The following is a 23377-nucleotide window of genomic DNA, read 5'->3' as shown; positions in this document are numbered from 1 at the left end:
AGATAATTTTTGAAAGGTTAGAAAATAGTGTTTCGTTTTTATTTATCGAATAATTATATTAATTTTTTTTTTCTAAAGTCAATCTTTATTGAAAACTCACTCTTACTTCCCACGAAATGAATTGCAACTGAACCATCGTCATCTCAAGATGCAACTTTCTTTTTTACCACTTACGAAATTTGTGGTGAGCAAACCCATTTGACTCGTATTATTCTTCCAAGGGTAGATTCTTACCTTAATTCAAAGAAATTCTCAACCTCTCGATATTAAGAATGAGAAACCATATCTACAATATTCAGCCCTAGTCGATAGCCATCATCATCATCATCTTGAGGTGCGTCTCGTTTTCGATGTTTTTCCTTTTACTTTGTTTAGCAGCGAGCCACAACGTCGATAAAGTTATTTTCACGAGGGTAGATTCTTACATTCAATTAAAGCAATTACGAGCTTCCATCAGTGATACCAAACCCTAAATCTGTGATCGAGAAATAAGTATCGACATTGGAGCGGAACCCGAATGTTAAAAAGGAAGAAGAATGTGCACATAGTATGAGTTGAAAAAAGAAGATTCTAAAATGGACAAGAGAAAGAAGGAAGGAAGAAAGGATCTCATGCCAAAATTTGTTCACACACTTCTCACCCACTTTTTTTTCTTTCTCGCACGTGTCAGTAGCAACCGAATCTAATTTCTTACCACCCACAAGGGCTCAATCTCGGCCGTCCACGTGAAGGGTTGAGATCTCTTCTCTGTTTTGACCCTTTTTATTTATTTCTTTCCTCCTATTTATACGCGTTGCCTTAATCTGATTTCACCTTAAAAAAACAGTCCTTTTTTTTCCTTCCTTTCTTTTTTTGGAGGGGGCGATTGTTCTTCTTTTGTCTCGTTCTTCTTCCACGGAATTCGAAGTACTCGAAAATTCCAAACTGACATAGGGTTTGGTTTTTTCCGAGCTCTTTCATTTCTTCTTCTTCTTCTTCTTCGATTTGATTGATTTGATTTGGTTTGGTTTGGTTTCATTTGATTTGCTGTTACTGTGTTCTTCTGGGGGGGTTTTGTTGCTGGAGCTCCGATCTGAGTTGGGTTTGATTCTTTGAAGGGATCGCGGTGATGATTTCGGTACAAGGCGAGGTTCGCCATCAGCAGCTGCTGGCGGGGACTGGGACTGGGACTGGGACTGGGACTGGGACTGGGGTTTCTCGAGCTGGGTTTGTCTCTGATCGTGGTGGCGAATCGTTTGCAGTGAAGGCGGAGCCCCCATCGCTCAGCCTGGTTAAGTTCGAGAGTGCTGATTCTCTTGAAGGTTTGTGATTTCGTTTTGTGAGTTGGGGTTTGGGGATTTGGGAGTTGCACATTTGGTAAGAATGTTTAGTTATTTAGCTGAAGCCTAGCTCGTAGAGGTACTTAATGCAGTGGATAGTTGATGATGGTTTTGAATCGGTGGTTCTGGAGTGGATATCTTTGTGTGCCTTTCACTCGTTGGTGTATAAAACGTTATGCTCGTCTGTTTTTGTTCTCTGCGCTAGTTTGGGCGAAAAATCATTTTTGTATGCAGTTCACATCATTTGTTAAATTGTTTTGGCAAGGATTTTTTTTAGTGTACTTACCTTCTCTGCTATTAATTGAAGTATATTTTGAACTAGATTTGCGTTCATTGCATCTTAACAAGCATTAAAGAAAATGATAAATAAGAACTCGAGGAGGAGAGAGAAGCCATGTGGTTTCACTTTTCCCCCCTTCTTTGTTATGCAGTCTACTTGATTTATCTCAAACAAAATGAAAAAAAAAAACACCATTGTGTTGCAGTGGATGAAGAAACCTATTTGGCTCTTGCACATAAGAAGTACAAGAATGGTGATTATAAGCAGGCGCTGGAGCATAGTACTGTAGTTTATGAGAGGAATTCACTGCGCACAGATAATCTTCTTCTGATGGGTGCCATATACTATCAGGTATTTTTCTCTGCTGCTGATTTGGGCATTGACCAGCTTTATGTCGAAAATATATTTTTTTAATCTTGATATATGATGTCAGGTATCTAATTATTGTTAATAAATTTATCTATATCTTCAATATACCAGTTTCTTAGTTTTCTTTATGCTCATTTATCAAGTCTGTAATAATCTAATTTTCAAGTATATGCTTGGTTTTTTCTTTACAGTTGGGTGATTTTGATATGTGTATTGCCAAAAACGAAGAAGCTCTCCGTATAGAGCCACGTTTTGCTGAGTGTTATGGAAACATGGCTAATGCTTGGAAGGTAATTCTTGTGATTATTATGCTTGGCGTTCTAATTGTTCCTTATCCTCTTTGAGTGCTGATGCTACCGCCTTCATGCAAAATACAGGAAAAAGGAAACATCGATCTTGCAATTCGTTACTATCTACTTGCCATTGAGGTTTGTGAAGATTTCTGATCCCTTTTCATAAAAAAAGTGATGTTGATTTAATTGGTATTAACAGTGGCTATACCAACTTGTATTAGATTTGGGCCGATAGTTGCACATGATGTGCAACCTCTCATAACTGCATGCATTGAGACTGTCCTTGTATGAGACTCAGATTTTTTCTCAATATGGTTTGTTGTCATCCCTTGACGAAACATCTGAAGCTTGATTTTGAGCAGGTTATAGTACCCAACTTCGTAGGTTTCTTGGAATGATAGTTAAGATTTATAATATTGGAGGAACTGAATAGCTTTTTACAATGGGCAAGGCTTGGGAAAAGGCAGTGATGGCTTGTTATCTGATGTGGTTCCCCCCTCATTTATGCTCTTGAGGTTGATTATGGCATTTATTACGTGTTGGAATCTATGTTTTTCTTTCTGGCTGGAAGTGTTAACATTATTTTACCTGCGTTTATCCTTATCAAGGTTATTTGATGGCCTTGCTTAAGATGATTTTGGAGATTTTCTTCCAATCTTTATAATTCACATGATTTGTATATGTTGCTTGTGTAGATTTTATGGGTTATTATACTCGAAATGCATTTCTTTATGGCTCCCAGTGCTCCTTTTCACTTTGTACAAGTGTGGTCCTCACCTAGTTTGATGTGATGCTGCAGCTTCGACCCAATTTTTGTGATGCATGGTCAAACTTGGCTAGTGCATACATGCGAAAAGGCAGGCTTGGTGAGGCTGCACAATGTTGTCGGCAGGCACTTGCGTTGAATCCCCTTCTGGTAATTTTCCACCCCCCACTCTCTCTATATGTGTTTGTTTGTATGAATGTACGTACGTATGTACGAAAATATCATTTTTTGTATGAACATTAATCAATCTAATGGTTATTTATTGGTCTTCCTTTATTACAGTGTTGCTGGTAATATTGTTGGTTCAGTTTGGATAGTTTTAAACATGAAGTTAAACCATTTGGTTTGTTATTACGGATAGATTTTGAAGTGTTGATATATATAGGAACCATGTTTATGTAGTGTTTTTAAGTGTAAGTGTAACCCTTAAGGTGACAAGTTGGATTGATTGATGAAATATAGACTTCGTTTGTTATATTAGTTGCTTAGCAACTTTCTCTCTCTTTTATTTTTATTTTTTTTTTACTTTTTTTTTACAAAGATTCCGGTTATGATACCAAGCAAGATGGCACTGACATTATAGTATTTCTATATGTCGGACTGTACATGTTCTATGGGTAGTAGACTGACCTTTTTGTTCATTCCCACTGAAGTCAGAAATTCATCACCATTTTCAATGTCTTTCCTTGACTCTTGTTTTGGATTTCTCTTTCAAGTTTCCATTGTTTTTTCTTTTTCTCCAACTATCAAGTGATGATGTGGTTGCTATCATGTGAAATTATGCTTGCACAAAACAACGAGGATTTTTATACTTTCCTTCTGTGTTTACTGGAAAATAGGTTGATGCTCATAGCAACCTTGGCAATCTCATGAAAACACAAGGGCTGGTTCAAGAAGTAAGTACCTTCAAGTATTTTCCGAACTGCTCCTCTTTGATTTATGAGTGTGTTATGGGTAGCTGAACTTTGGATATTTGGGAGCTGGGATATTGAGTCCTCCATTGCCAATATGATATTGAAACTGACGTTTATCTATGAACTTAGCACTCTTACTATCAATCTCCAAGGCGCTGTGGAACAAAATCATCCATAGTTCAGACTTCCTTTGAACTCTCCTAGCAAAGTAATTTCACATAAACCAAAGTAATATTAATGTTTTTCATACAATGGGTGTTTTTTATTTTATTTTATTTTTGTGGACAAGAAACTGAGATGTTTATTAATTGTCAAAAGACTAACACCCTAAAGGCCTTCGGGATGAGAAATCCCTACGCCCAATTAAGAGGAGGACAAAAAAGGCCTCCAATCTAAGTTAATAAGGAGAAGAGGGATCTTACAAAAGGAACTAGGAAAGTGTAGATTACCAAATCCTATTTCTTAATTCTAAATTATTTTAGATTCGATCTAAATAGGGTTTTCGGGATAAGGAATAAACAAACCAGGGATAAATCCAAGACTCCTTAAATCCAAATGATCTTTTCGTAGGCGTTCGCCCCCTATTCAATTGGGGGATCAAATTGACTATAGAAACATGAGTTTGATTGGCTGATTTATTAGTGAACAAGGAAAAATATTATCTAGATGGGTAACTCATGCACGTTTTGTGTAGTTGGGAGGAAGGTGCCATCTATTATTTAGTTTTTCATGCTTAATGTCTCTCTTCCTCCAGTTAAGTTACTGATTAAAACAATTCATTGGTGGAACTGTGTTGGAATCCACAGTTCGATACATATTTCAATTTGTTATCTTCAGGCCAGGGAACAGATGATGGTTGGTCTTGTTGTTACTTCCATGCCAAGTCTGCAAATTGTCAAGGAAACTAACATTTTGTGCAGGCATACAGCTGCTACCTTGAAGCTTTACGTATACAGCCTACATTTGCTATCGCCTGGTCAAATCTTGCTGGTCTTTTCATGGAATCTGGTGACCTTAACAGAGCACTTCAATACTACAAGGTATTCTTGTTCTTATTTAATTCATACCACACTAGTCACAATGAAAGTGACTACTTTCCATTAACCTGTGCATGAAGTTTTTCAGTTACTGAAATCACTTTCTATATGTCTTACTGATGTTTTCTTGTACTTATTAATATTTTAGGAGGCCGTTAAACTCAAACCCCAATTTCCAGATGCCTATTTGAATCTGGGAAATGTTTATAAGGTAAGGTATCATATGCCTTGTTTGGGCAAGTCCATGGATGCAAGTGATTGTCCTTGCATTGGAGAGTGTCTCCTCCACCCTGGTATTCGAGCAAAAAACAAGAAATTTCTTTTTCTTTTTTCCAGGCTTTGGGAATGCCTCAGGAGGCAATTTTGTGCTACCAATGTGCTATTCAGATGCGACCCAACTATGCAATAGCATATGGTAAATGTTGATGCTTTATAATAAGGTTTTTGAATTAGATTATTATGTTGTGGATATATGGATCCTTCTTGAGCTAATTACTTTTGATGTGGGATTGAGGTGTTTCTTGATATTCCTTTAGACAGTACTTCAACCATGGTTTTCCTTTTGTTTATATACTCCATGTTTCATTGTTCTTAGCTGTCTCATTTTGATATCTGCCTTCCTAGTTGACGTGTTGAATGTTCCAGGTAATTTGGCAAGTACTTATTATGAACAAAGTCAACTTGATCTGGCAATACTTCATTACAAGCAAGCTATTACATGTGATCCTAGATTTTTGGAGGCCTACAACAATTTGGTTGGTTCCATATGATTCATCATCTTAATTGACCACATGAGTTTTATCTTGTCTTCAAATTAATTTCTCTCTCTCTCAACAATTACTTTTGTTTTGTTCCAAGGGTAATGCTCTTAAGGAGTTTGGCAGAGTGGATGAGGCTATCCAATGTTACAATGTATGTTTTTGTTAGTTGTCACTCTACCCTTTGTTTAGTTTACTATCGTTGTTTTCAGTGGTTAACATTATGTTGCTGCGTGTAGCAATGCCTTTCTCTGCAACCTAGCCACCCACAAGCTCTTACCAACCTTGGGAATATATATATGGAATGGTACATGTTTCCACTGTCTATATGATGCTACATAGCTGCTGCTCATTTTCTATTTATTACACAACTTATTTCAGCAATAAATTTAAGAGCTGATTGTGTACCTACAGGAATATGGTGCCTGCTGCTGCTTCATATTATAAGGCCACACTTAGAGTAACTACTGGATTGTCAGCCCCCTTTAACAATCTCGCCATCATATATAAGCAACAGGTAGTAACAAATCCAGGCTTTAGTGTGTTTCTACTGGATGGTTTGAACCCTTAAAGAAATTGGACTATATGTATGAGGAGGAGTTCTAAGAACAAGCTTACAACAGTAAGCCTGAGGGGACTGTTGGGATACTTTGATGTGCCATTTAGCGTTCAATTTCTAACCCTTTAACTCGATCTACTACAGGGAAATTATGCGGATGCAATTTCGTGCTACAATGAGGTTCTTCGTATTGATCCATTGGCAGCTGATGGCCTTGTCAATAGGGGAAACACTTATAAGGAAATTGGTAGAGTGAGTGAAGCAATTCAGGACTACATACGGGCCATCAATATTCGGCCTACTATGGCTGAAGCGCATGCTAATTTAGCTTCAGCTTATAAAGACAGGTACTTTCTCTCTCCTATATAGGCAGTTTTAGTTGTGCTCCTAAAATTTCCATGCGATTTGTATCTTATTTTCAAAATTATTTGACCATGTTCTCATCAGATGCATCTTCAGTATGTAACCTTGAATGCTCTTATAACTTTTCATTAATGAGAAGTTTGTTTCCTAAAAAATGAAATTGGATTTTCTGGACGTTTCATGGCTTGTTAATGCCTTGATTCAAAAAAAATGATGCGTCTCTGGGAGGATTCTGAAAACTAAAAAGGTCTTTGAGTTTTAGTTTTCAGATCAAGCAACCTGTGCTTTTCTGTAACGTTTGAAGTGGTTGCTATTATTTTACATTAGTTGGGCAGTCGATACACAGGACACAAATATTTAACGTTACAAGTTTGTTGGTTCAGGCCTTAATTTTTTTACTTTTACATCCATTCTTGATTTGTTGCTTTTATTCATCCCCCACCCCCCCACCCCAAATTTTGGAGGACAAAAATGGTGACTGTCTATTTATATTGATTTTAGTTTCATTTCATTTCTTTGGGTTATAGTGGACATGTGGAGGCAGCTATCAAGAGCTATAAACAAGCATTGCTTCTGCGGCCTGAGTTTCCTGAGGCAACATGCAACCTTTTGCATACATTAAGGGTATGTACTATATATATTTTATTGATTGTGTGGAATGTTTAAAGGATGATCCTATAAGCATGTTGAAATAGATTTCATTCGTTTCTATTTATCTTTTTTTGTAAATATTTCTAATTGGGTGGTTCTATGAATTGTTCCATTATATCGTTTGACATCATAATGCTGTAGCAATAAGTTTCACATCTTTGTTGCTTCCGTCGAATAATTTTCTGCTTATATGCTGTTGTCTATATGTTTTCTTCTATTTGCAACCTCTTGGTCTATAGGTGTTATGAGAAATTGCCTGTTTTTTTGAAGTATGTGGAACATTATTTTCCAAGTTTTCTGCATCTGTGTTCAAAGAAAGAAATTCAACTTTGACAGCGGGTGCAACTTTTCCTTGTTTTGGGCCCACTCATTGACCTTCTTAGATTTGGTTCTTGGTGTTAAGTTAATGCCAATTAATTAAGCATTGAAGTTTTGCAAGCAAGAATTATATATATATTTATTTTGCAGTGTGTCTGCAACTGGGAGGACCGTGATAAAATGTTTGTTGAGGTAGAGGGGATTATCAAGAGACAAATTAATGTTAGTATGACTCCTATTTTCTTTTCTAGTATTCACATTGGCCCTTTCTTCAACATGCTTTATCCAATTTCTGTGCATAGTAATTTTGTGCCTGGCTACTCTTTGTTTCAGATGTCTGTTCTACCAAGTGTTCAACCTTTTCATGCAATAGCATACCCGATTGACCCATTGCTTGCACTTGAAATTAGGTACAGTTGTTTCCCCCTTGTATATGTTCTTCTCAATGAATGCAGCACTCAATTTTGTTCTGTTATTACAGCCGCAGTTACGCATCACACTGTTTGAAAATTGCATCTCGATTTTCACTTCCAAGTTTCAATCACCCTTCACCAGTTCCTATAAAGAAAAATGGTGGATTTGAGAGGCTTAGGGTTGGGTATGTATTTACCTAAAGATGTTCTTTTTTATTCTTTAGGAATTGTTCATTTTACTGAAGCTGTTGACCTGCAGCTATGTAAGCAGTGACTTTGGTAATCACCCCTTGTCACATCTTATGGGATCTGTTTTTGGTATGCACAACAGAGAGCATGTTGAGGTCTGGAAAATTTGGTTTAGGCATTTTTTGAGAAGTCCGTTTCTTCTATCTCTTCTTCTGACTCCTTCCTTTTTAGGTCTTTTGCTATGCTTTGAGTCCAAACGATAATACGGAGTGGAGACAGCGTATTCAATTTGAAGCCGAGCACTTCGTCGATGTCTCTGCCATGACATCTGATGTGATTTCAAAAATGATAAATGAAGACAAAATACAAATACTAATAAATTTGAATGGTTATACTAAGGTACATGTAGTTTTTGATTTTATCCTGTTTTTCTTATTGAAGCTCAACTGTTGTTTAATTTAAGATTCATTTACTTATTATGATTATTTTTCTTCAAACTTTGTTTGCCAGAGTTTCCTTAGATTTTTTTCTCATTATTTTGCTTGTTCAAATAATGTTTTCTTTTCCTTTTCATTTGAATAATCATGAATTTGAGTCCTGGCAGTTCGAATAATTATTATATTAGAAAACATGGAAACTAGGAAGAGATGTTATTTCTGTGTTATTTGTATATTTTGTTTCAGGGGAGTGACATCTTTGCCAAATGAGTTTTGAGTTGGAAATGTTGTATGAGCTTTTAAAGCTAAAGCTATTGGGTTAATATGTTTGTTTATTTAAGTCTTCTTCTTAACATTTATTATTTATTATTATTTTTGAGGTATGATATGTATCTAGATGAATTTGCAGGGGGCTAGAAATGAAATATTCGCCATGCAGCCTGCACCTATTCAGGTTTCATACATGGGGTTTCCAGGAACAACAGGGGCAACTTACATAGATTATTTAGTGTCTGATGAGGTGAGCTTAGTCTAGGTTTCAATACTTTCTAATTTTTATGGTCTTGTTAAATATTCTGAACCTGCTTTTCTGCTTTCAGTTTGTTTCGCCTTTACGTTATGCACATATTTACTCTGAGAAGATCGTCCACCTCCCTCACTGTTACTTTGTCAATGATTATAAGCAGGTTAGTATTTAAATTGTAATTTTGTGGAACTGAGTTAGTTTCCTCATTAGTTTCCTGTCTTCCTTACCTATTATTTCTGTGCGTGCAGAAAAATCTGGATGTGTTGGCTCCAAATTGCCAGCACAAACGTTCAGATTATGGATTACCTGATGGGAAATTCATTTTTGCTTGCTTTAATCAGTTGTACAAAATGGATCCAGAGATCTTTAACACCTGGTAATGATAGCTCCATATCTGACTCACTTTTTTTTTAATAGTTTTATCTCACCAGGTGCTTTCTTATTGGTACCAGGTGCAATATTCTTAAACGTGTGCCAAACAGTGCCCTTTGGCTTCTCAGATTCCCGGCTGCTGGTGAAATGAGACTTCGAGCGTGTATGAGAAATTCATTAAATAAAAATATTCTTGTATTACGAGTTACTTATGCTATTGTCATTGAAAAAGGGATTTTCCACTGGTGAGCGAGAGTTTTGTTTTCATGCAGATGCTGCTGCGCAAGGAGTGCAACCAGAGCAAATAATTTTCACAGATGTTGCCATGAAAAATGAACATATCAGTCGTAGTGCGTTAGCAGATTTATTCCTGGATACGTTAGTCACTCTTCTTCTTCCATCTCTATGAATGGCCCCTTTCTAGTTCTTTATTCTAATTGTTTTTTTTTGTTGGGTTTGTGACGTCATCTGCATGTTCAGGCCTTTGTGCAATGCACATACAACAGGAACAGACATTTTATGGGCCGGTTTACCAATGATTACCCTGCCCCTGGAGAAAATGGCTACCAGGGTTGCTGGTTCTCTCTGTCTTGCAACTGGACTGGGAGACGAGATGATTGTTAGCAGGTGACTGCTTTAATTATATTGTAAATTATGTGCGAGTTTGTCAAAATCATTAAGTGTTGAATATGCTCTTCATAAATGGAAATACTGGATAGTACCAAATTGGCAAAAGTCGGAATAGATTGGTCAACTATTTTCTACGGGTAGAACCCACACACAAGCTCACCCAAAAAAAAAAGAAAGAAAAAGAAAACACTTACGCAGCTGTTACTTCTTTCACTTGTTCAATCACACTAGTATGATGTGGGTGTTGATGTTTCTGATTTGAATATAGCAGTTAATGTTTAATTTATTTTTCTTTCCCTCTATATGACTGGTGCAGTCAAGTTTGTTTTGGAAACATAGGAAGCTTGGTACTTATGCTGGGTGGTGTTTCTCACAGTTTATGCTGCAGATTTTCCCTCTGTTTGCATTGACATTTTACTTGGAAGAAGTGTGAATTTAGTCTTTTTGTTAAGATTTCTTGTTCCTTGTTATTTCTCTGCTGGCCTTTTTACCTTTCCATGTGCTGGGAAAATTATAGCTACTTTTCTGATTTATTTTGCTTGAAATGTTGTCTAGCATGAAAGAATATGAGGAGAAGGCCGTGTCATTGGCATTGAATCGGCCAAAACTGCAAGCACTTACCAACAAATTGAAGGCAGTGAGGATGACGTGCCCTCTGTTCGACACGGCTCGATGGGTATGATACACTATGATCATTGTGTACAACATTATAGGTTTATATATTGGATTAAAACGTGCTTATAGTTCTGACTCCTAACTTGTGTTGTAATAGGTGAGGAACCTGGAGAGGTCATACTTCAAAATGTGGAACTTGCATTGTTCTGGGCAACGTCCGCAACATTTCAAAGTGACCGAAAACAACTTGGAGTATCCCTTTGATAGATAGGTGAGGGAGGTGACACGGGATTGTATATAACCAAGAGAAATTTAAGTTGGGAAAAAATTTATATGTAGAATATGTATCAGGGGGTATAATATATCTGTGGATCAAAATGAATGTTGTTGTAGAGAAGTTAAAATGATTTGTGATGAAGTTATTCGGCTGCAGCATAGCCATTCCACGCCACTCGGTTCTTTTGTATCTGCAAACCTTGCTGGTAGTTTTGATGCGAGTCAGCTGTGTTGTGACATAAACCTACCAATTGGTTTGCTTCTTGGCATTGACATTATGGTGCTTGATATTGAGATCGTATTCCACGATGTCGCGTTAGTCTTAAACAGGATTGGCTTGGAAGTTGAATATCCACCGCCATTATCAAGAAGAATGCAGAGGTTTGTTTGTTTGTTTGTTTGTTTTGACTTGATTGATTTAGATTGTTGTTGTATGGTTGTTTAAAATGTTGTAAAAGGCAAAGCAGCGGAGGAATGAAGCCAAAAGGTTCATCGCTTCTGTTGCTGTATCATGATTATTCTTTTTGAAGTGTAGTGGCTGATAGTTGAGTAGTTTTTATGTGTCGTATATGAAGGAGAAGGTGGGAATTGGTGTGAAGTTTGATTTTCTTGAATTGGAATTAGTCGTTTGTGGGTGAGGAAAAGCCATGAATCCCCATTGTGTATGGTTTGTTCTCTAAATTCATCGACAGTGAAAAGAGGGGCATTATTATTTTGCATCAACATGAGTTCTAAACTTATAGGGGTCTTGGTGATCTGAACAATATTGTATGAAGACTATTACATGTACTGGCCTTCTTCGTCGAGCCCTTGTTGATTGCGATATACGTAATATGGTAAGTGGCCGATGGTATGACAAATGGGGTATTGTATCTATCATCAATATGTTAAGACATTGCATTGAACAATACTAGGGAAGAAAAAGAGATTGATAAGGGGAGATTTTGTTTCTCTGATATCTATTATTTTATAATCAAAACCTAATTAGAGATTGATTTGTGGTTTAGTGATTGGGAGAATGAGATTCATGGAATCAAATCATACTTAAGTGCTCTTTTGGTTATGCATGATTTGTGTGATTCCACTTTTACAAGCTCATTCAAAAACACAAATTTTATGAATAATCATTCCAATTTGATTTTGTTACAAAGTTGAAAAAAAAAAAAGACATCGAATAGATATTCGATTGAGAGACATTTTATTTTATGACATAGATATAGTCAGAATTATCCAATGTTATGACGGTAATACATTCAACTCATATATAACTCAAAATAGTCAAATACATGACTTCTTAATTTTCGCTCATTGTTTTTTCTATAATATCCCAAAAAAAGAACGTATCCTTCCATCCAAACTCAACAAAAACATAAACGGAAGAGGATAAAGAAAAAGATTCATATTAAGAGCCAAAGGAAGAGGATAAAGAAAAAGATTCATATTAAGAGCCAAGAATGTTGACTTGCCGATGAAGGTTAATAGGTCTTTTCAAAGTAAGACAAACCTTCTTTGTTTCATCAAAATGATGTTAAACACATCGCCTCGTTTTTCCAACGAGCCACCTTCTGCCCTTTCGATTGCCATCTTCGACCGTGACCTCCTCTAGCTGAATCTGGATGCCTTGATTGAGAATATTATAACGTCAACTATGCTACAACCTCGGATCGTTGGTGAAGAACATTATGAAACTGCGCAAAGAGTTAAACAAACCTTACAACGTTACAAAGAACTGCAGGACATTATAGCTATCCTTGGGTTGGACGAATTATCCGAAGAGGATCGCTTAACCGTAGCACGAGCACGAAAAATTGAGCGTTTCTTATCACAACCTTTTTTCGTAGCAGAAGTATTTACGGGTTCCCCGGGGTCTATTTTTCGTTGGGGGTTTCCTGGAAAAAATCGTCGAATCGCCGATGAAGGTTAATAGGTCTTTTCAAAGTAAGACAAACCTTCTTTGTTTCATCAAAATGATGTTAAACACATCGCCTCGTTTTTCCAACGAGCCACCTTCTGCCCTTTCGATTGCCATCTTCGACCGTGACCTCCTCTAGCTGAATCTGGATGCCTTGATTGAGAATATTTATTATAGATAAAACACAGCTAGTTTGTTGTTCTTTTATTGACAAGGGATGAAGATAGGATTATGATTTAAAAAGAGAAGGAGAGCCGAATTAGTGTTATTATTTTGTTTAAAATTAAAGTTAAATTAATGGAAGAATCTTGAAATATATTAAAAATATGAAAGTGGAGAATCTTCCAAGAAATAACCTAACATTAAAGGACAACAATGGAGATTATTTTAAAAATATTTATATGCTCACCACCTCAGCTCACTCCATTTACAACATGTTTGGGGACACCATCTAATGTTTTTCTCGGTTCTCTAGTAGATATCATTCTCTTTGAGTTTTTTTTTTCAAGTTTATCTTGTTTACTCGTTCGTGCTTCCCCTCAACTCAAGATTTTAAAACACATTTGCTAGAGAAAGGTTTCATATTCAAGCTTACCTTGCTTTCTCTTTCGTGCTTCTTCTACCTTGCTTTTTCTTTCAATCTGTTAAGGAGAAGTTTCATACTCAAGCTTACCATGCTTTCCTTATCTTCTGCATTTGCCAAGGAGATGTTTCCTTTTCAAACTTACCTTACTTTCCGTTCCCCTGTTTAATCAACGGATCTCACTGTTCATATTGTTCGTTTTGATTTTGGTTTTGACAGCGTGGACATGTGATCAAAAGATTTGGGCATGAATTGTGCGTAGTTTAGAGAAAACAAGAGAGAATAGAAGCAAATATGAAGAAAAATGTTGTGCATTTGATTTCATAATAGGGGCAACACTTTGAAGATGTGAAGAAAACTGCCATTCATCCCAAAATACAGAACAGCACCTATCACCTTACAATCAATGGATACACTAAAAAAAAGCTTCAAATGTTTTGTATGAACAAATTTCTTTTATCTCTTCTTTTTTGTTTCAAATAATTGCCCTCCATCCTTCCTCACACACTAACCTGCCTGCTCAGAAACATACCTTGTTCGAGGAAGGACGAACGACGACAGCAAAATGATGTTGTTGGCCCTATAAAACTCGCCATCAACATGTATCTTTACAATCAATGATGCATAAACGGCTCGACTCGAAACCAAACCGAGTTGAGATGAATGAGAACCACACAAAAATATTGGTTCTAGCATCCAAGAACGAGAGCATGGATTTCAGCCCAAGAACTGACGGTGTAAAGAACACCAGACAATCTTTTCCAGCTGAGTAGTGTCTCTTCGGTAAGAACTTTCTGTTTTCTTACCACGTTCGGGTACAACGGAACGAAAGAAACTCCATAATGAGTCGCCAGTCTCCTTAGACTGGAACTCGACCCAATAACAATTCCTATATCTGCTTCGAGTAGGCAAAGCAAGTCGCCGACCGCATCTCCAATGTATAAAGTGAAGTTTTTTTTATCAGTGCTGTAATTCTCCAAGATTCTCCTGAAAGTCCTGACTTTATCGATGGGAGATTCTATTTTCCTAACTAAATCACCTGTAGAAATTGCTTCTTCAAACACAAACTCATTGGATTGTATACTCACTTGCGTTAGTAAACCACCTGAATTAAAAGATGATCTGATGAGATCCCCACACCAACAATAAGACACTATGTTTATACCAACATTCAATCTTTCATTCCTACTAGCGGTTGAGAAGAATTTGAAACACCCTTCTTGAATGATAAGATGTTCACCCGCTCGTTTTATATCGTCGAAATTCAAGCCCTTAAGCAATCGAGACCTGATAACTCTGGCATTTGCCCGTTTCTCGAAAGCAGAGAGTTGCTCAAGAGCTCTACAAAGATCATCATACCTAAATTCATCTGCAACGCCCAAATATTCATGATATCATGTAAACGAAAACAAAACTCGCTCGAATAAAAGAAAATCCATGTTCTAAGTAACTACCTGTTCTAGAAGTTGTGATTCTATCGATGCAGTCTTCGTACTCGTCGGTATACTGCCTGGAAATATCACTCCATCTATTTTTGAGTTCGGCTGATGTCATCCGGGTAGTTTGTTCTTCGGCAGGTTGATCTGGATCAGGGATTGGAATGGATTTTGGAGCTCTTACTATTGCAATTTCTGCCAGAATGGCAGAAGAATCAACAACAGTGCATGTCAAATCATAATCCGAAAAGATTACCAACCGATCCACGGCAGGATTATGATTTCTAATCAACGGAACAACAGTCTTCTGGCCAACAGGCTGAGACCAGAAAAAATCTAGCTCGAGTTTCATAGCTTTGTTATAAAGCTTCTCAATGGTGTCAAGCTCTTCACCAGTCAAAGTAGTAGCGACTTTCTCGAGCACGTCTTCAATTCTCTCAGCTGCTTTCTGAATTGAAGATAAAAACAGCTAGCCATTTCAGTAAACCATTTTTTACTACAAAACTAAAATCAAAACAAGGAGAGCTCAAAATAACAGACCTCAAAACCGGGCGATGCATAGTTTTCGATCCATGTCTTGTAGAGGTGATCACCATAGACTGGACCAATAGCTACCTTAAACTCTGAAGCTAAATAGGCGTAGAGCCTCATGCAAGGTGTCATGGCACCTAGAGCATAAGCAGGAACCTTTGTTCTTTCAAATGGGGTTGCAAGATTAAGTCCTTCAATCATGCCAGACGCTGTTGCCAACAAAAACTCGGTGTATTTGACCGTAGCAGGGCTGACAGGAGCTGCTTTTCTGTCCTCAGCACCCCATTCCTTAAAAGATCGAGCACCAAGCCAACGGGTTCGTATAACGTCCCAAAACGGTAAAAAGATCAACACACATAAAAATAGCAGGAATTCACTTAAATACTAGGCTATTAATGGCTCCATTCTTCAAAGAAAAGCACATATGAAGCATGGAGGTTTATCTTCTACCTTAACAAATGAAGCATGCATTTTCAGTTCTTCTGTCACTTCCTTTCTCAGCTCAATGATTGAATGCTTTGCATCATCATCATCAGCACATTCTGCAGCTAATTCATACCTGGATTACAACAAAATATGAACATTTACAATCTAACATTTCGTTCCAAGAAAAATGATCGGAGCACAGACAAATAACATCTATACCACATGAATATCGTATAAATTCAATGTCCCAATGTTTCTTAGATTCCTGGATGACGCCCTTAGGTTGATTCTCATCATTCATTCTAATAATAACATTGTGTGCCTTAACTTTCTTTGTAACAAGAAACCAAGTTTTGGGATAGATATCGAATTTGATTAACTAAAAAGAGAGACAAAGCACCAAGAACACGCATTCTAATGCAAAACAATCGAGGATAATTCAATTAAGATTCAAAATTACTCAGTAATTCAAAAAGCCAATGAAAGAAACAGGACATATTCAATATTATTCATTATCATCCGCTGTAGGCCAAAGAGGAATAAATGACTCAAAGACAAGAATCTCAATTCAATTAGGATTCAAGATATCGTTCTACAAGACTCCCATGTCCCCTGCAATTCAATATAATCCAAAAAGAAACAGAACAACAATAAAGAATTCGAAATTCAAGATCATGGATTCTCATAACAACCCCAATTCCACCTGCAATTCAAGAACTAAAACGAACCACAAAAGAAAGAAACAAGAACACAACAATAAAGAACAATCCAATTCAATTATGATTCAAACCAATTCATTTCACAACTCCCTATTTCCCCGCACAATCCACAAAGCCAAAACAAACAAAATTCAACTCACGCCTGAGCAAACGCCTCGAGGAAATGAATATCCTGATCAATATAGCAGCGGAATGTATCAATATCTAGACACCCGCAAGCGAGACAAACGCAGAAGGGGGTGTACTTCGAGAGTGTCGACTCTCTACGGCACTTATTCCACAATCTCCGAGCAAGTGGGCCATCAAAGTCGACTTGTGACATCATGGCCAAACGGGGAGGCATGGCCGGCGAACAGAGGTTGTTGGAAAAAACGGCGGAGATCGGTGAAGGGAGTGGGAAGTGAGGGATCGGACGGTGGCGGCGGCGGTGGCGGTGGCGGCGGCGATTGAGAATGGGAATCGAGAATTGGAGAGGACAAAAGAGATATTGACTGGGATTTTGGAGATGAACAGCGAGCGCATCGGAAAGTGAAGGGGGGAAGAGAGTATTTATAGCGATGAACGAGGAGAGACGGCGGCGGTTTCCGGGGGCTCTGAGTCAGAGAGAGAGAATGTGGAAAAAAAGGGAGGGAAGTTTTGTTGAACCAATTCTCTATTATTATTATTATTATTATTATTATTATTATTATTATTTTGGCTTATTATATTTATTTTACTTAGAATTAAATAAATTATTTTATTTTTCCTATTTTTATTATAATATGCAAAGACTTTCAATCTTCAAAATAAGAATTTAAGAAAATGTTATGAAAATTCAATAAAATTTTAATTATGTCAATCGAAGTTAAGTTATAATACATCATTTTCAATCTCCATATAAAAATTAACACAATATTTAATATATAAATTGATTAAATTATTTCAATAAATTTTTATTGTGCCTTAATTATATTATTGGAATGGAAATACCATGGCACAATAATATATAAAAAAAATTATGAAAATTAATTAAAATGGTTGGAATTATCAAACTAAGCTTTAATTATAATTATACAAAATCTACGAATATATGAAATATTAGAGATAATTCGATGCAGTGTCGAGATGTTGAGGGTATTGTCTCGATAGTGCTTCTTAACATAAGTAAAAATAAAAATTAAAAAGCTAGCGTCTCTACGATGTAGACTGAAAGCATTACGGTGGAGGTGCACGCATGTTTTCTAGCATTGAGGTTGACATTGAGACACCTATAACATTGATCAAAGTTTCTATATGCTAGTCATGCGAGAATAGAGAGTCACTCTTGCTTTTGATCTTAATAGTTCTTTGGAACATAGGTTGTTTATGATCTTTGTTCGCGAAGAAACAAGATTTTTGATGGGCCAACCCCTTTTTTGTGCGCCGCTTTACTCTAAAGGGAAAATGAGCTTTACTCCTTTGAGCTTCCGGTGCTTCCGTAGTTTACAAAAAGGAAAAAGGACTCATCTTTTGTCACATCTAACACGAGATGATAAAGAGAGAGCTTTGTCTATTGATGAACAATGCCTACAAGTAACCTTTGTACCAGTGAAGTAACACCTAGGTTACATATACTATTCGCTTGAGTTCGCTCGGAGTATCATCAAGACACATTTATCCACTTATTTAAACTCATAAACTAACACGAACTTATCAAATTTTTGGTAAATCCAGTAGCAATGGATTACTAATGAAGAACATAATTATAAAGGTGCAAAATCTTCTTCTCCATCGAACACGGATAGCTAAGCTACTCATATAATTTCATTCATACAACATAAATGTTACAATAACAATCTGTCTAAACGACGAACTATAATCTAAATGACGAACTATTATCGAAAACGGAACAAAAAATAAGATGATAAGGAGAAAAAGAAAGGAAAGAAAAAAGGAAGTCATGATCCTCCAACTTTGGCAACTTTTCTTTGCTGAATTTGGCCTGTTAATGGACACTGCATTTCCGTCCAACTTATGGGAACCATTACTGCACCTATAAAGACATTCAACAGTTTACAACCAGCAACTAAGAGGCATGACTTATAGAGCATTATACAGCACAAATACTACCATACTCTTTACCTGCTGTACTTTCTGCAGAGACGACACCGAGTTCGTTTTTTGCAGTTGAAAGATGATAGGCCCTTGCATCGCCCAGAGAAAGCTTTCGAGGAGAACTTTGGTTAAGGAAAATGGTTGCAACGATCCAAGCTCACCGCGGGCAGATATTGTCCTCTTTAGACTTTCTCTTGAGGGGAAGGGAGAGGTTTCCACGCCCTTATAAAGGGTGCTTCGTTCTTCTCTCCAACAGATATGGGATTTCACAATCCACCCTCCTTCAGGGTCCAACGTCCTCACTGTCACCCGTTTCCCTCTCCAATCGATGTGGGATCTCACAATGGAGGTAAGAAATACGCTCAAATCAAAACCTCCAACAAGACTTCTTTCTCTCATCCACAAAACAAAGTTTATCAAACAAGAGAAAATTCAAGCATAAAGGATACAACAAGAGCTTTGACGATGTCACCGGGTCGAAAGGACAAATGCATGTCTACTTTATCAATCTCCGTTGCTCGGACATCTTGTTGCCTACAGAAGCGATTTAAGACGGAAACAAACAGAACAGAGTAAAAGACAATAGCACATGGTCAACAATGTGAGGTGCTTTACATAGCCAAGGCACGAAACGGGTGCATATATTAAAAGAAAAATGAATACGGTAGACGAACTTTCTATACCAAAGAAAGTAACATATTTAAATGATAGATTATAAAATAAAATGAACTGAATAAATAAGAGCTTCGCAGAAGAATGTTCCAAACCTTATAACTCCACTAAACTTCTCCTTCACAGACTTTGGACCAACACACATGATATCAGCTGATGCCATTCTAGGCATTACTTTTGTAACCTACAATCAGCAGGTGCGACTTGAAGAACGACAGTATTTTAAATCTCATGCACATAAAAATGACATAGTAAGCAACTTACTCGAGCAATGACGATTGATCCAGGAGCTGGAACGGCACCATGGGCCTTATGACCAGTCACTTCCACAGTTGGTCTCTAATAATGCAAATCAGCAATAACATAAGCAAGGTCCGAGGCCAGTTAAGACATAAACATAGTAAATAACCATTACCACGTGCTTCTATGACTCGTATGACTCGTATTAAGTAGAGGTTAAAATCTCATACAGCATAGTTATGCTTAAAAGTAAGGGTATGAAAACCAAATAAATGAGTTTAAAACTCTCCCATAACAGCCCAAACCAACAACGGCTAACAAATAGTCTTTTTTGGGCTTTCCCTTTCGGGCTTCCCTCAAAGTTTAGAAAACGTGTCTGTTAGGGAGATGTTTCCACACCCTTATAAAGAATGCTTCGTCCCCCTCCCCAACCAACGTGGGATCTCACATCCACCCCCCCCTTCGAGGCCCAACGTCTTCGCTGGCACTCGTTCCCTTCTCTAATCGATGTGGAACCCCCCAATCCACCTAAAGCTCAATGTCTTTGCTGGCACACCGCCTCGTGTCGACCCCTTTCAGGGCTCAACCTCCTCGCTGACACATCACCCAGTGTCTGTCTCTAATACCATTTGTAATAGCCCAAGCTTACCGTTAGCAGATATTGTCCTCTTTGGGCTTCCCCTCAAGGTTTTTAAAACACGTCTACTGGGAGAGGTTTCCACACCCTTGTAAGAATGTTTCATTCTCCTCCCCAACCGATATGGGATCTCACATATTCACTGAGTTAATGATAAAACATGACAATAAAAAACACCAAGACACCAAGGTAATAGTTTCTTAGCCAACACCAAAACCACCCAAGAGATATAGTTTTTCAATTATTCTTCTAGGATTAATTGTCCAGCTCTCCACTATATTCTCTTATAGTCAAGAATAAAACTATTTATGAGTATCTCCACTAGATCCAATACTCAACATTACATACTTAGCACCATTAGCCTTAGACACACAGTCTCATAACATTTATGGTATAGTTTCTTCCAACACTATCACTTTAACCATTGACAAGGAAAGAACCCCAAGCATTCCCTTAACCAACACACAAAGAACCGCAATCATCAACCTAAGCGTAGCTCTAACAATTAAGGCATTAGTAACATTCCCTATACCTTGAAAGTTAGAAGGCATCAAAATTATACCAAGAAACTACAATAGGGTTTGAAGGAAAGGCCATTAGATGTTGAATCGGTTCACTTAAATTCCAGAACAAAACTCAGATGGGGTTCAAAGAAAGCAATTCCTATGATCTCAAGAACAAAGCAAGGCAAGCCAAAAAATCCCAAATCTCAAAAGATCAAGGCAACAGTAAAGAGAAGTGAAAGAGAGTGTACCGAGTCCGAAGAATCAGTTGGAGGGGAAATAATGCGGCGGAAACCAGAAAGAGAAGCATAAACAGTGTTGTTAGCTACATAAGCGCCTTTCCCAGGTTTCATGTCCGAAAATTTTCCGAGAACTTCACCTGGCGTCACGAATTCAGTCTCTTCCTCGCCTACTTTCATTGTCTTTCTCATGAACTCTGCGTCAACTCGCACTGCGGCCGTCGTTTCAATTCAAACTATACAGAAAATTGTGGTGAGAATGCAGAGGATATTTGAAATAGGTTAAATCGGGCCACGAGGTGGGGAAATTGCCTAAATCCCAAAACTTCCTTCAATTTTTATTTTTATTTTTATTTTTTATTTTTGAAATTTGCTTTTCTTTAGATTTTTTTATTGTATGAAATTGTCTCTGTCGTCAGTTACCGGTTACGATTATGAGTTGGTATGGATAGGGTCATGCACAGAGATGTATGAACTTTATAGTGCCATAAGAATACGATGTGTAATGACCCTACCCTAAGCCCACAACTAACTGATACGGTCTTCTAGTAGATATTGTCGGCTTTCCCTAACCTTATCCTAAGCTAGCAGATACTGTCTTTTTTTTAGCTTTCTCATCCTATCATTTTCTTTGGGCTTTCCCTGACCCTACTACTAAGCTCACAACTAACTGATATGGTCTTCTTTGTGCTTTCCCTTCCCCTCAAGGCTTTAAAACATGTCGGTTATACAGAGGTTTCCACACCCTTATATAAGCCCACCACTAGTGGATATTGTCCTCTTTGAGTTTTTCTTTCTGAGCTTCCCTTAAGGCTTTAAAACGAGTCTATTAGAGAGAGGTTTCCACACCCTTGAAAACGTTTGCTAGGGGGAGGTTCCACACTCTTATAAAAAAATGTTTCGTTCTTCTCCTCAACCGATGTGAGATCTCACACTGTATGTGGAGACCATACCGGATCTCTAACTATTCCTTAATCCTGAATTTTTAAGATAAGGTAAAGACCTTCCTCCTCAATGATGACGACATTGTGGGGCCTATTTGAGAGTTACCAACTAATTCTTAATAGAGAATTTGTCTACAGTATATGATGAGCTTCAAAGAGTCAAACAATGAAACGAAGAGAGCACGTTCAACGAGAAACTATGAATTTGCAAAATTAAAATCCAATGGTGAGTTTGGGTAAGTCAGTTTGACCTAGATGTATGAAATCACACTCGTAAATGATATAATGTATGTGAACGACATAAGATCTAAGATCCTACAAGAGAGCTACTTATCGAGTATTTTTGTACTCATTCATATTATGCAGCTGAGATGAGGGTGTGTATGAGCTGTGGGGCAATAGGGTCGAGATAGATCTAGTCTTGTTTTTTTTACTCTATTATATTTTGTCATAAACGTTTGATGATATGTTTTATGAACAATTTTCCACGATATTTTTTGTGTAAACTTTTACTGATTAGTATTTGAGTCTCGATTTTTTTATTCAAAACGTTTCAATATCACCATTTCCACACACGCTTACGTAGATACTATGCGTTCTTCCTCAAAGTATTAAGCATCAAAAGAACTCTTTGAAAGTGAAGCAAAAATAAGAGAGAAAATAGTTACCCACCTTGATCATTAGTTACACAATTAAATAATTCTCTTATACATTTTAGAATCAATTTTTACCCTAAGATGAATTAATTTTTATCTCAAACTTACGGTTAAAAGTTTAGGATAAAATTTAATCCACTTAGCAGAATTTAGAAATAAGAACGAACTTCTCATGGCAATTGTTGCATGGGGTCGGCATGGTTGCAATAGCGATGTTGTTGATCATTGGCATTCAGGGTTTCTACCGGGACCACCGTAGTAGAAATGAGTGCCCCATTGGTCATTGTAAGAGCTCATAATGTTATAACAATTGGTGTTCTCGGCTAACGTCGAGATCTCTTGAACGTCACATAAGTTATTATCAGCGTCGACGATCTCGAGGTTTCGAAAGTAGCTAGCTTTGCCGAAGCCATCGTTGGCGAAGTGGCCGGAGCCCATTTGGGTGGAAGTGTGCTGGCCATTGGACCTTGAGTTGACGACCTCGCCGCCCCACTCCACCATGGTGGCATGGTCGGCCAGGTGAGTGAATAGCTCCGCCGGCCAGTAACCCACCAGTGTGTTGTCACCGAATCCCATCCACCAGTTTCCCAATTTTGGATCCTGTTTTTTTTTTTAAAAAAAAAAACAAAAACTAATTTTGAAACCCTTTTCTCAAAAAAAAAAAAAAAAAAAAAAAAAAAAAAAAAAAAAAAAAAAAAAAAAAAAAAAAAAAAAAAAAAAA

The 23377-nt window shown here is 37.3% G+C and overlaps 3 protein-coding genes and 1 pseudogene across 4 annotated transcripts in view; 1 reads left to right on the top strand and 3 right to left on the bottom strand.

Moving 5' to 3' along the window:
- The first annotated feature begins 806 nt into the window (after positions 1-806).
- On the top strand, positions 807-11637 carry LOC111472876 (probable UDP-N-acetylglucosamine--peptide N-acetylglucosaminyltransferase SEC). Of its 2 annotated transcripts, XM_023118482.1 has the most exons (29): positions 807-934; positions 1098-1301; positions 1805-1950; positions 2160-2258; positions 2346-2396; positions 3061-3177; positions 3867-3923; positions 4862-4981; positions 5127-5189; positions 5315-5393; positions 5624-5733; positions 5837-5890; positions 5976-6043; positions 6151-6253; positions 6440-6642; positions 7186-7282; positions 7778-7849; positions 7961-8037; positions 8109-8225; positions 8300-8384; positions 8461-8628; positions 9076-9186; positions 9266-9352; positions 9441-9568; positions 9645-9727; positions 9837-9942; positions 10045-10191; positions 10750-10870; positions 10967-11637. In XM_023118482.1, exons 2-29 carry the CDS (start codon positions 1109-1111, stop codon positions 11078-11080), a joined length of 2976 nt encoding a protein of 991 aa, XP_022974250.1. In that variant the 5' UTR covers positions 807-934; positions 1098-1108; the 3' UTR covers positions 11081-11637. The 2 variants fall into 2 exon arrangements, with proteins under 2 accessions (XP_022974250.1, XP_022974241.1); XM_023118473.1 differs by having other exon boundaries at positions 807-1301.
- Positions 11638-13991: 2354 nt separating this feature from the next.
- LOC111472891 lies at positions 13992-17315 on the bottom strand (annotated as a pseudogene).
- A 1058-nt stretch (positions 17316-18373) lies between these two features.
- LOC111472912 (exosome complex component CSL4) lies at positions 18374-21330 on the bottom strand. Its single transcript, XM_023118511.1, has 6 exons — positions 21069-21330; positions 19702-19776; positions 19533-19621; positions 19215-19299; positions 18793-18874; positions 18374-18703 (listed from the first exon to the last, which is right to left on the bottom strand). Exons 1-6 carry the CDS (start codon positions 21246-21248, stop codon positions 18609-18611), a joined length of 606 nt encoding a protein of 201 aa, XP_022974279.1. The 5' UTR covers positions 21249-21330; the 3' UTR covers positions 18374-18608.
- A 1319-nt stretch (positions 21331-22649) lies between these two features.
- Positions 22650-23377, bottom strand: part of LOC111472904 — a 5382-nt gene continuing 4654 nt past the window's right edge. The window contains exon 7 of the mRNA XM_023118499.1: positions 22650-23256. Within this exon, the coding sequence (XP_022974267.1) occupies positions 22879-23256 (378 nt within the window). The 3' untranslated portion in view covers positions 22650-22878. The remainder of the gene's footprint in view (positions 23257-23377) is intronic.

The sequence above is a fragment of the Cucurbita maxima genome, unplaced genomic scaffold (genome assembly GCF_002738345.1).
Source record: "Cucurbita maxima cultivar Rimu unplaced genomic scaffold, Cmax_1.0 Cma_Scf00002, whole genome shotgun sequence".
Lineage (NCBI taxonomy): Eukaryota > Viridiplantae > Streptophyta > Magnoliopsida > Cucurbitales > Cucurbitaceae > Cucurbita > Cucurbita maxima.
Note: the sequence above shows the minus strand (reverse complement) of the source record. Positions and strands in the feature narration are given on the sequence as shown.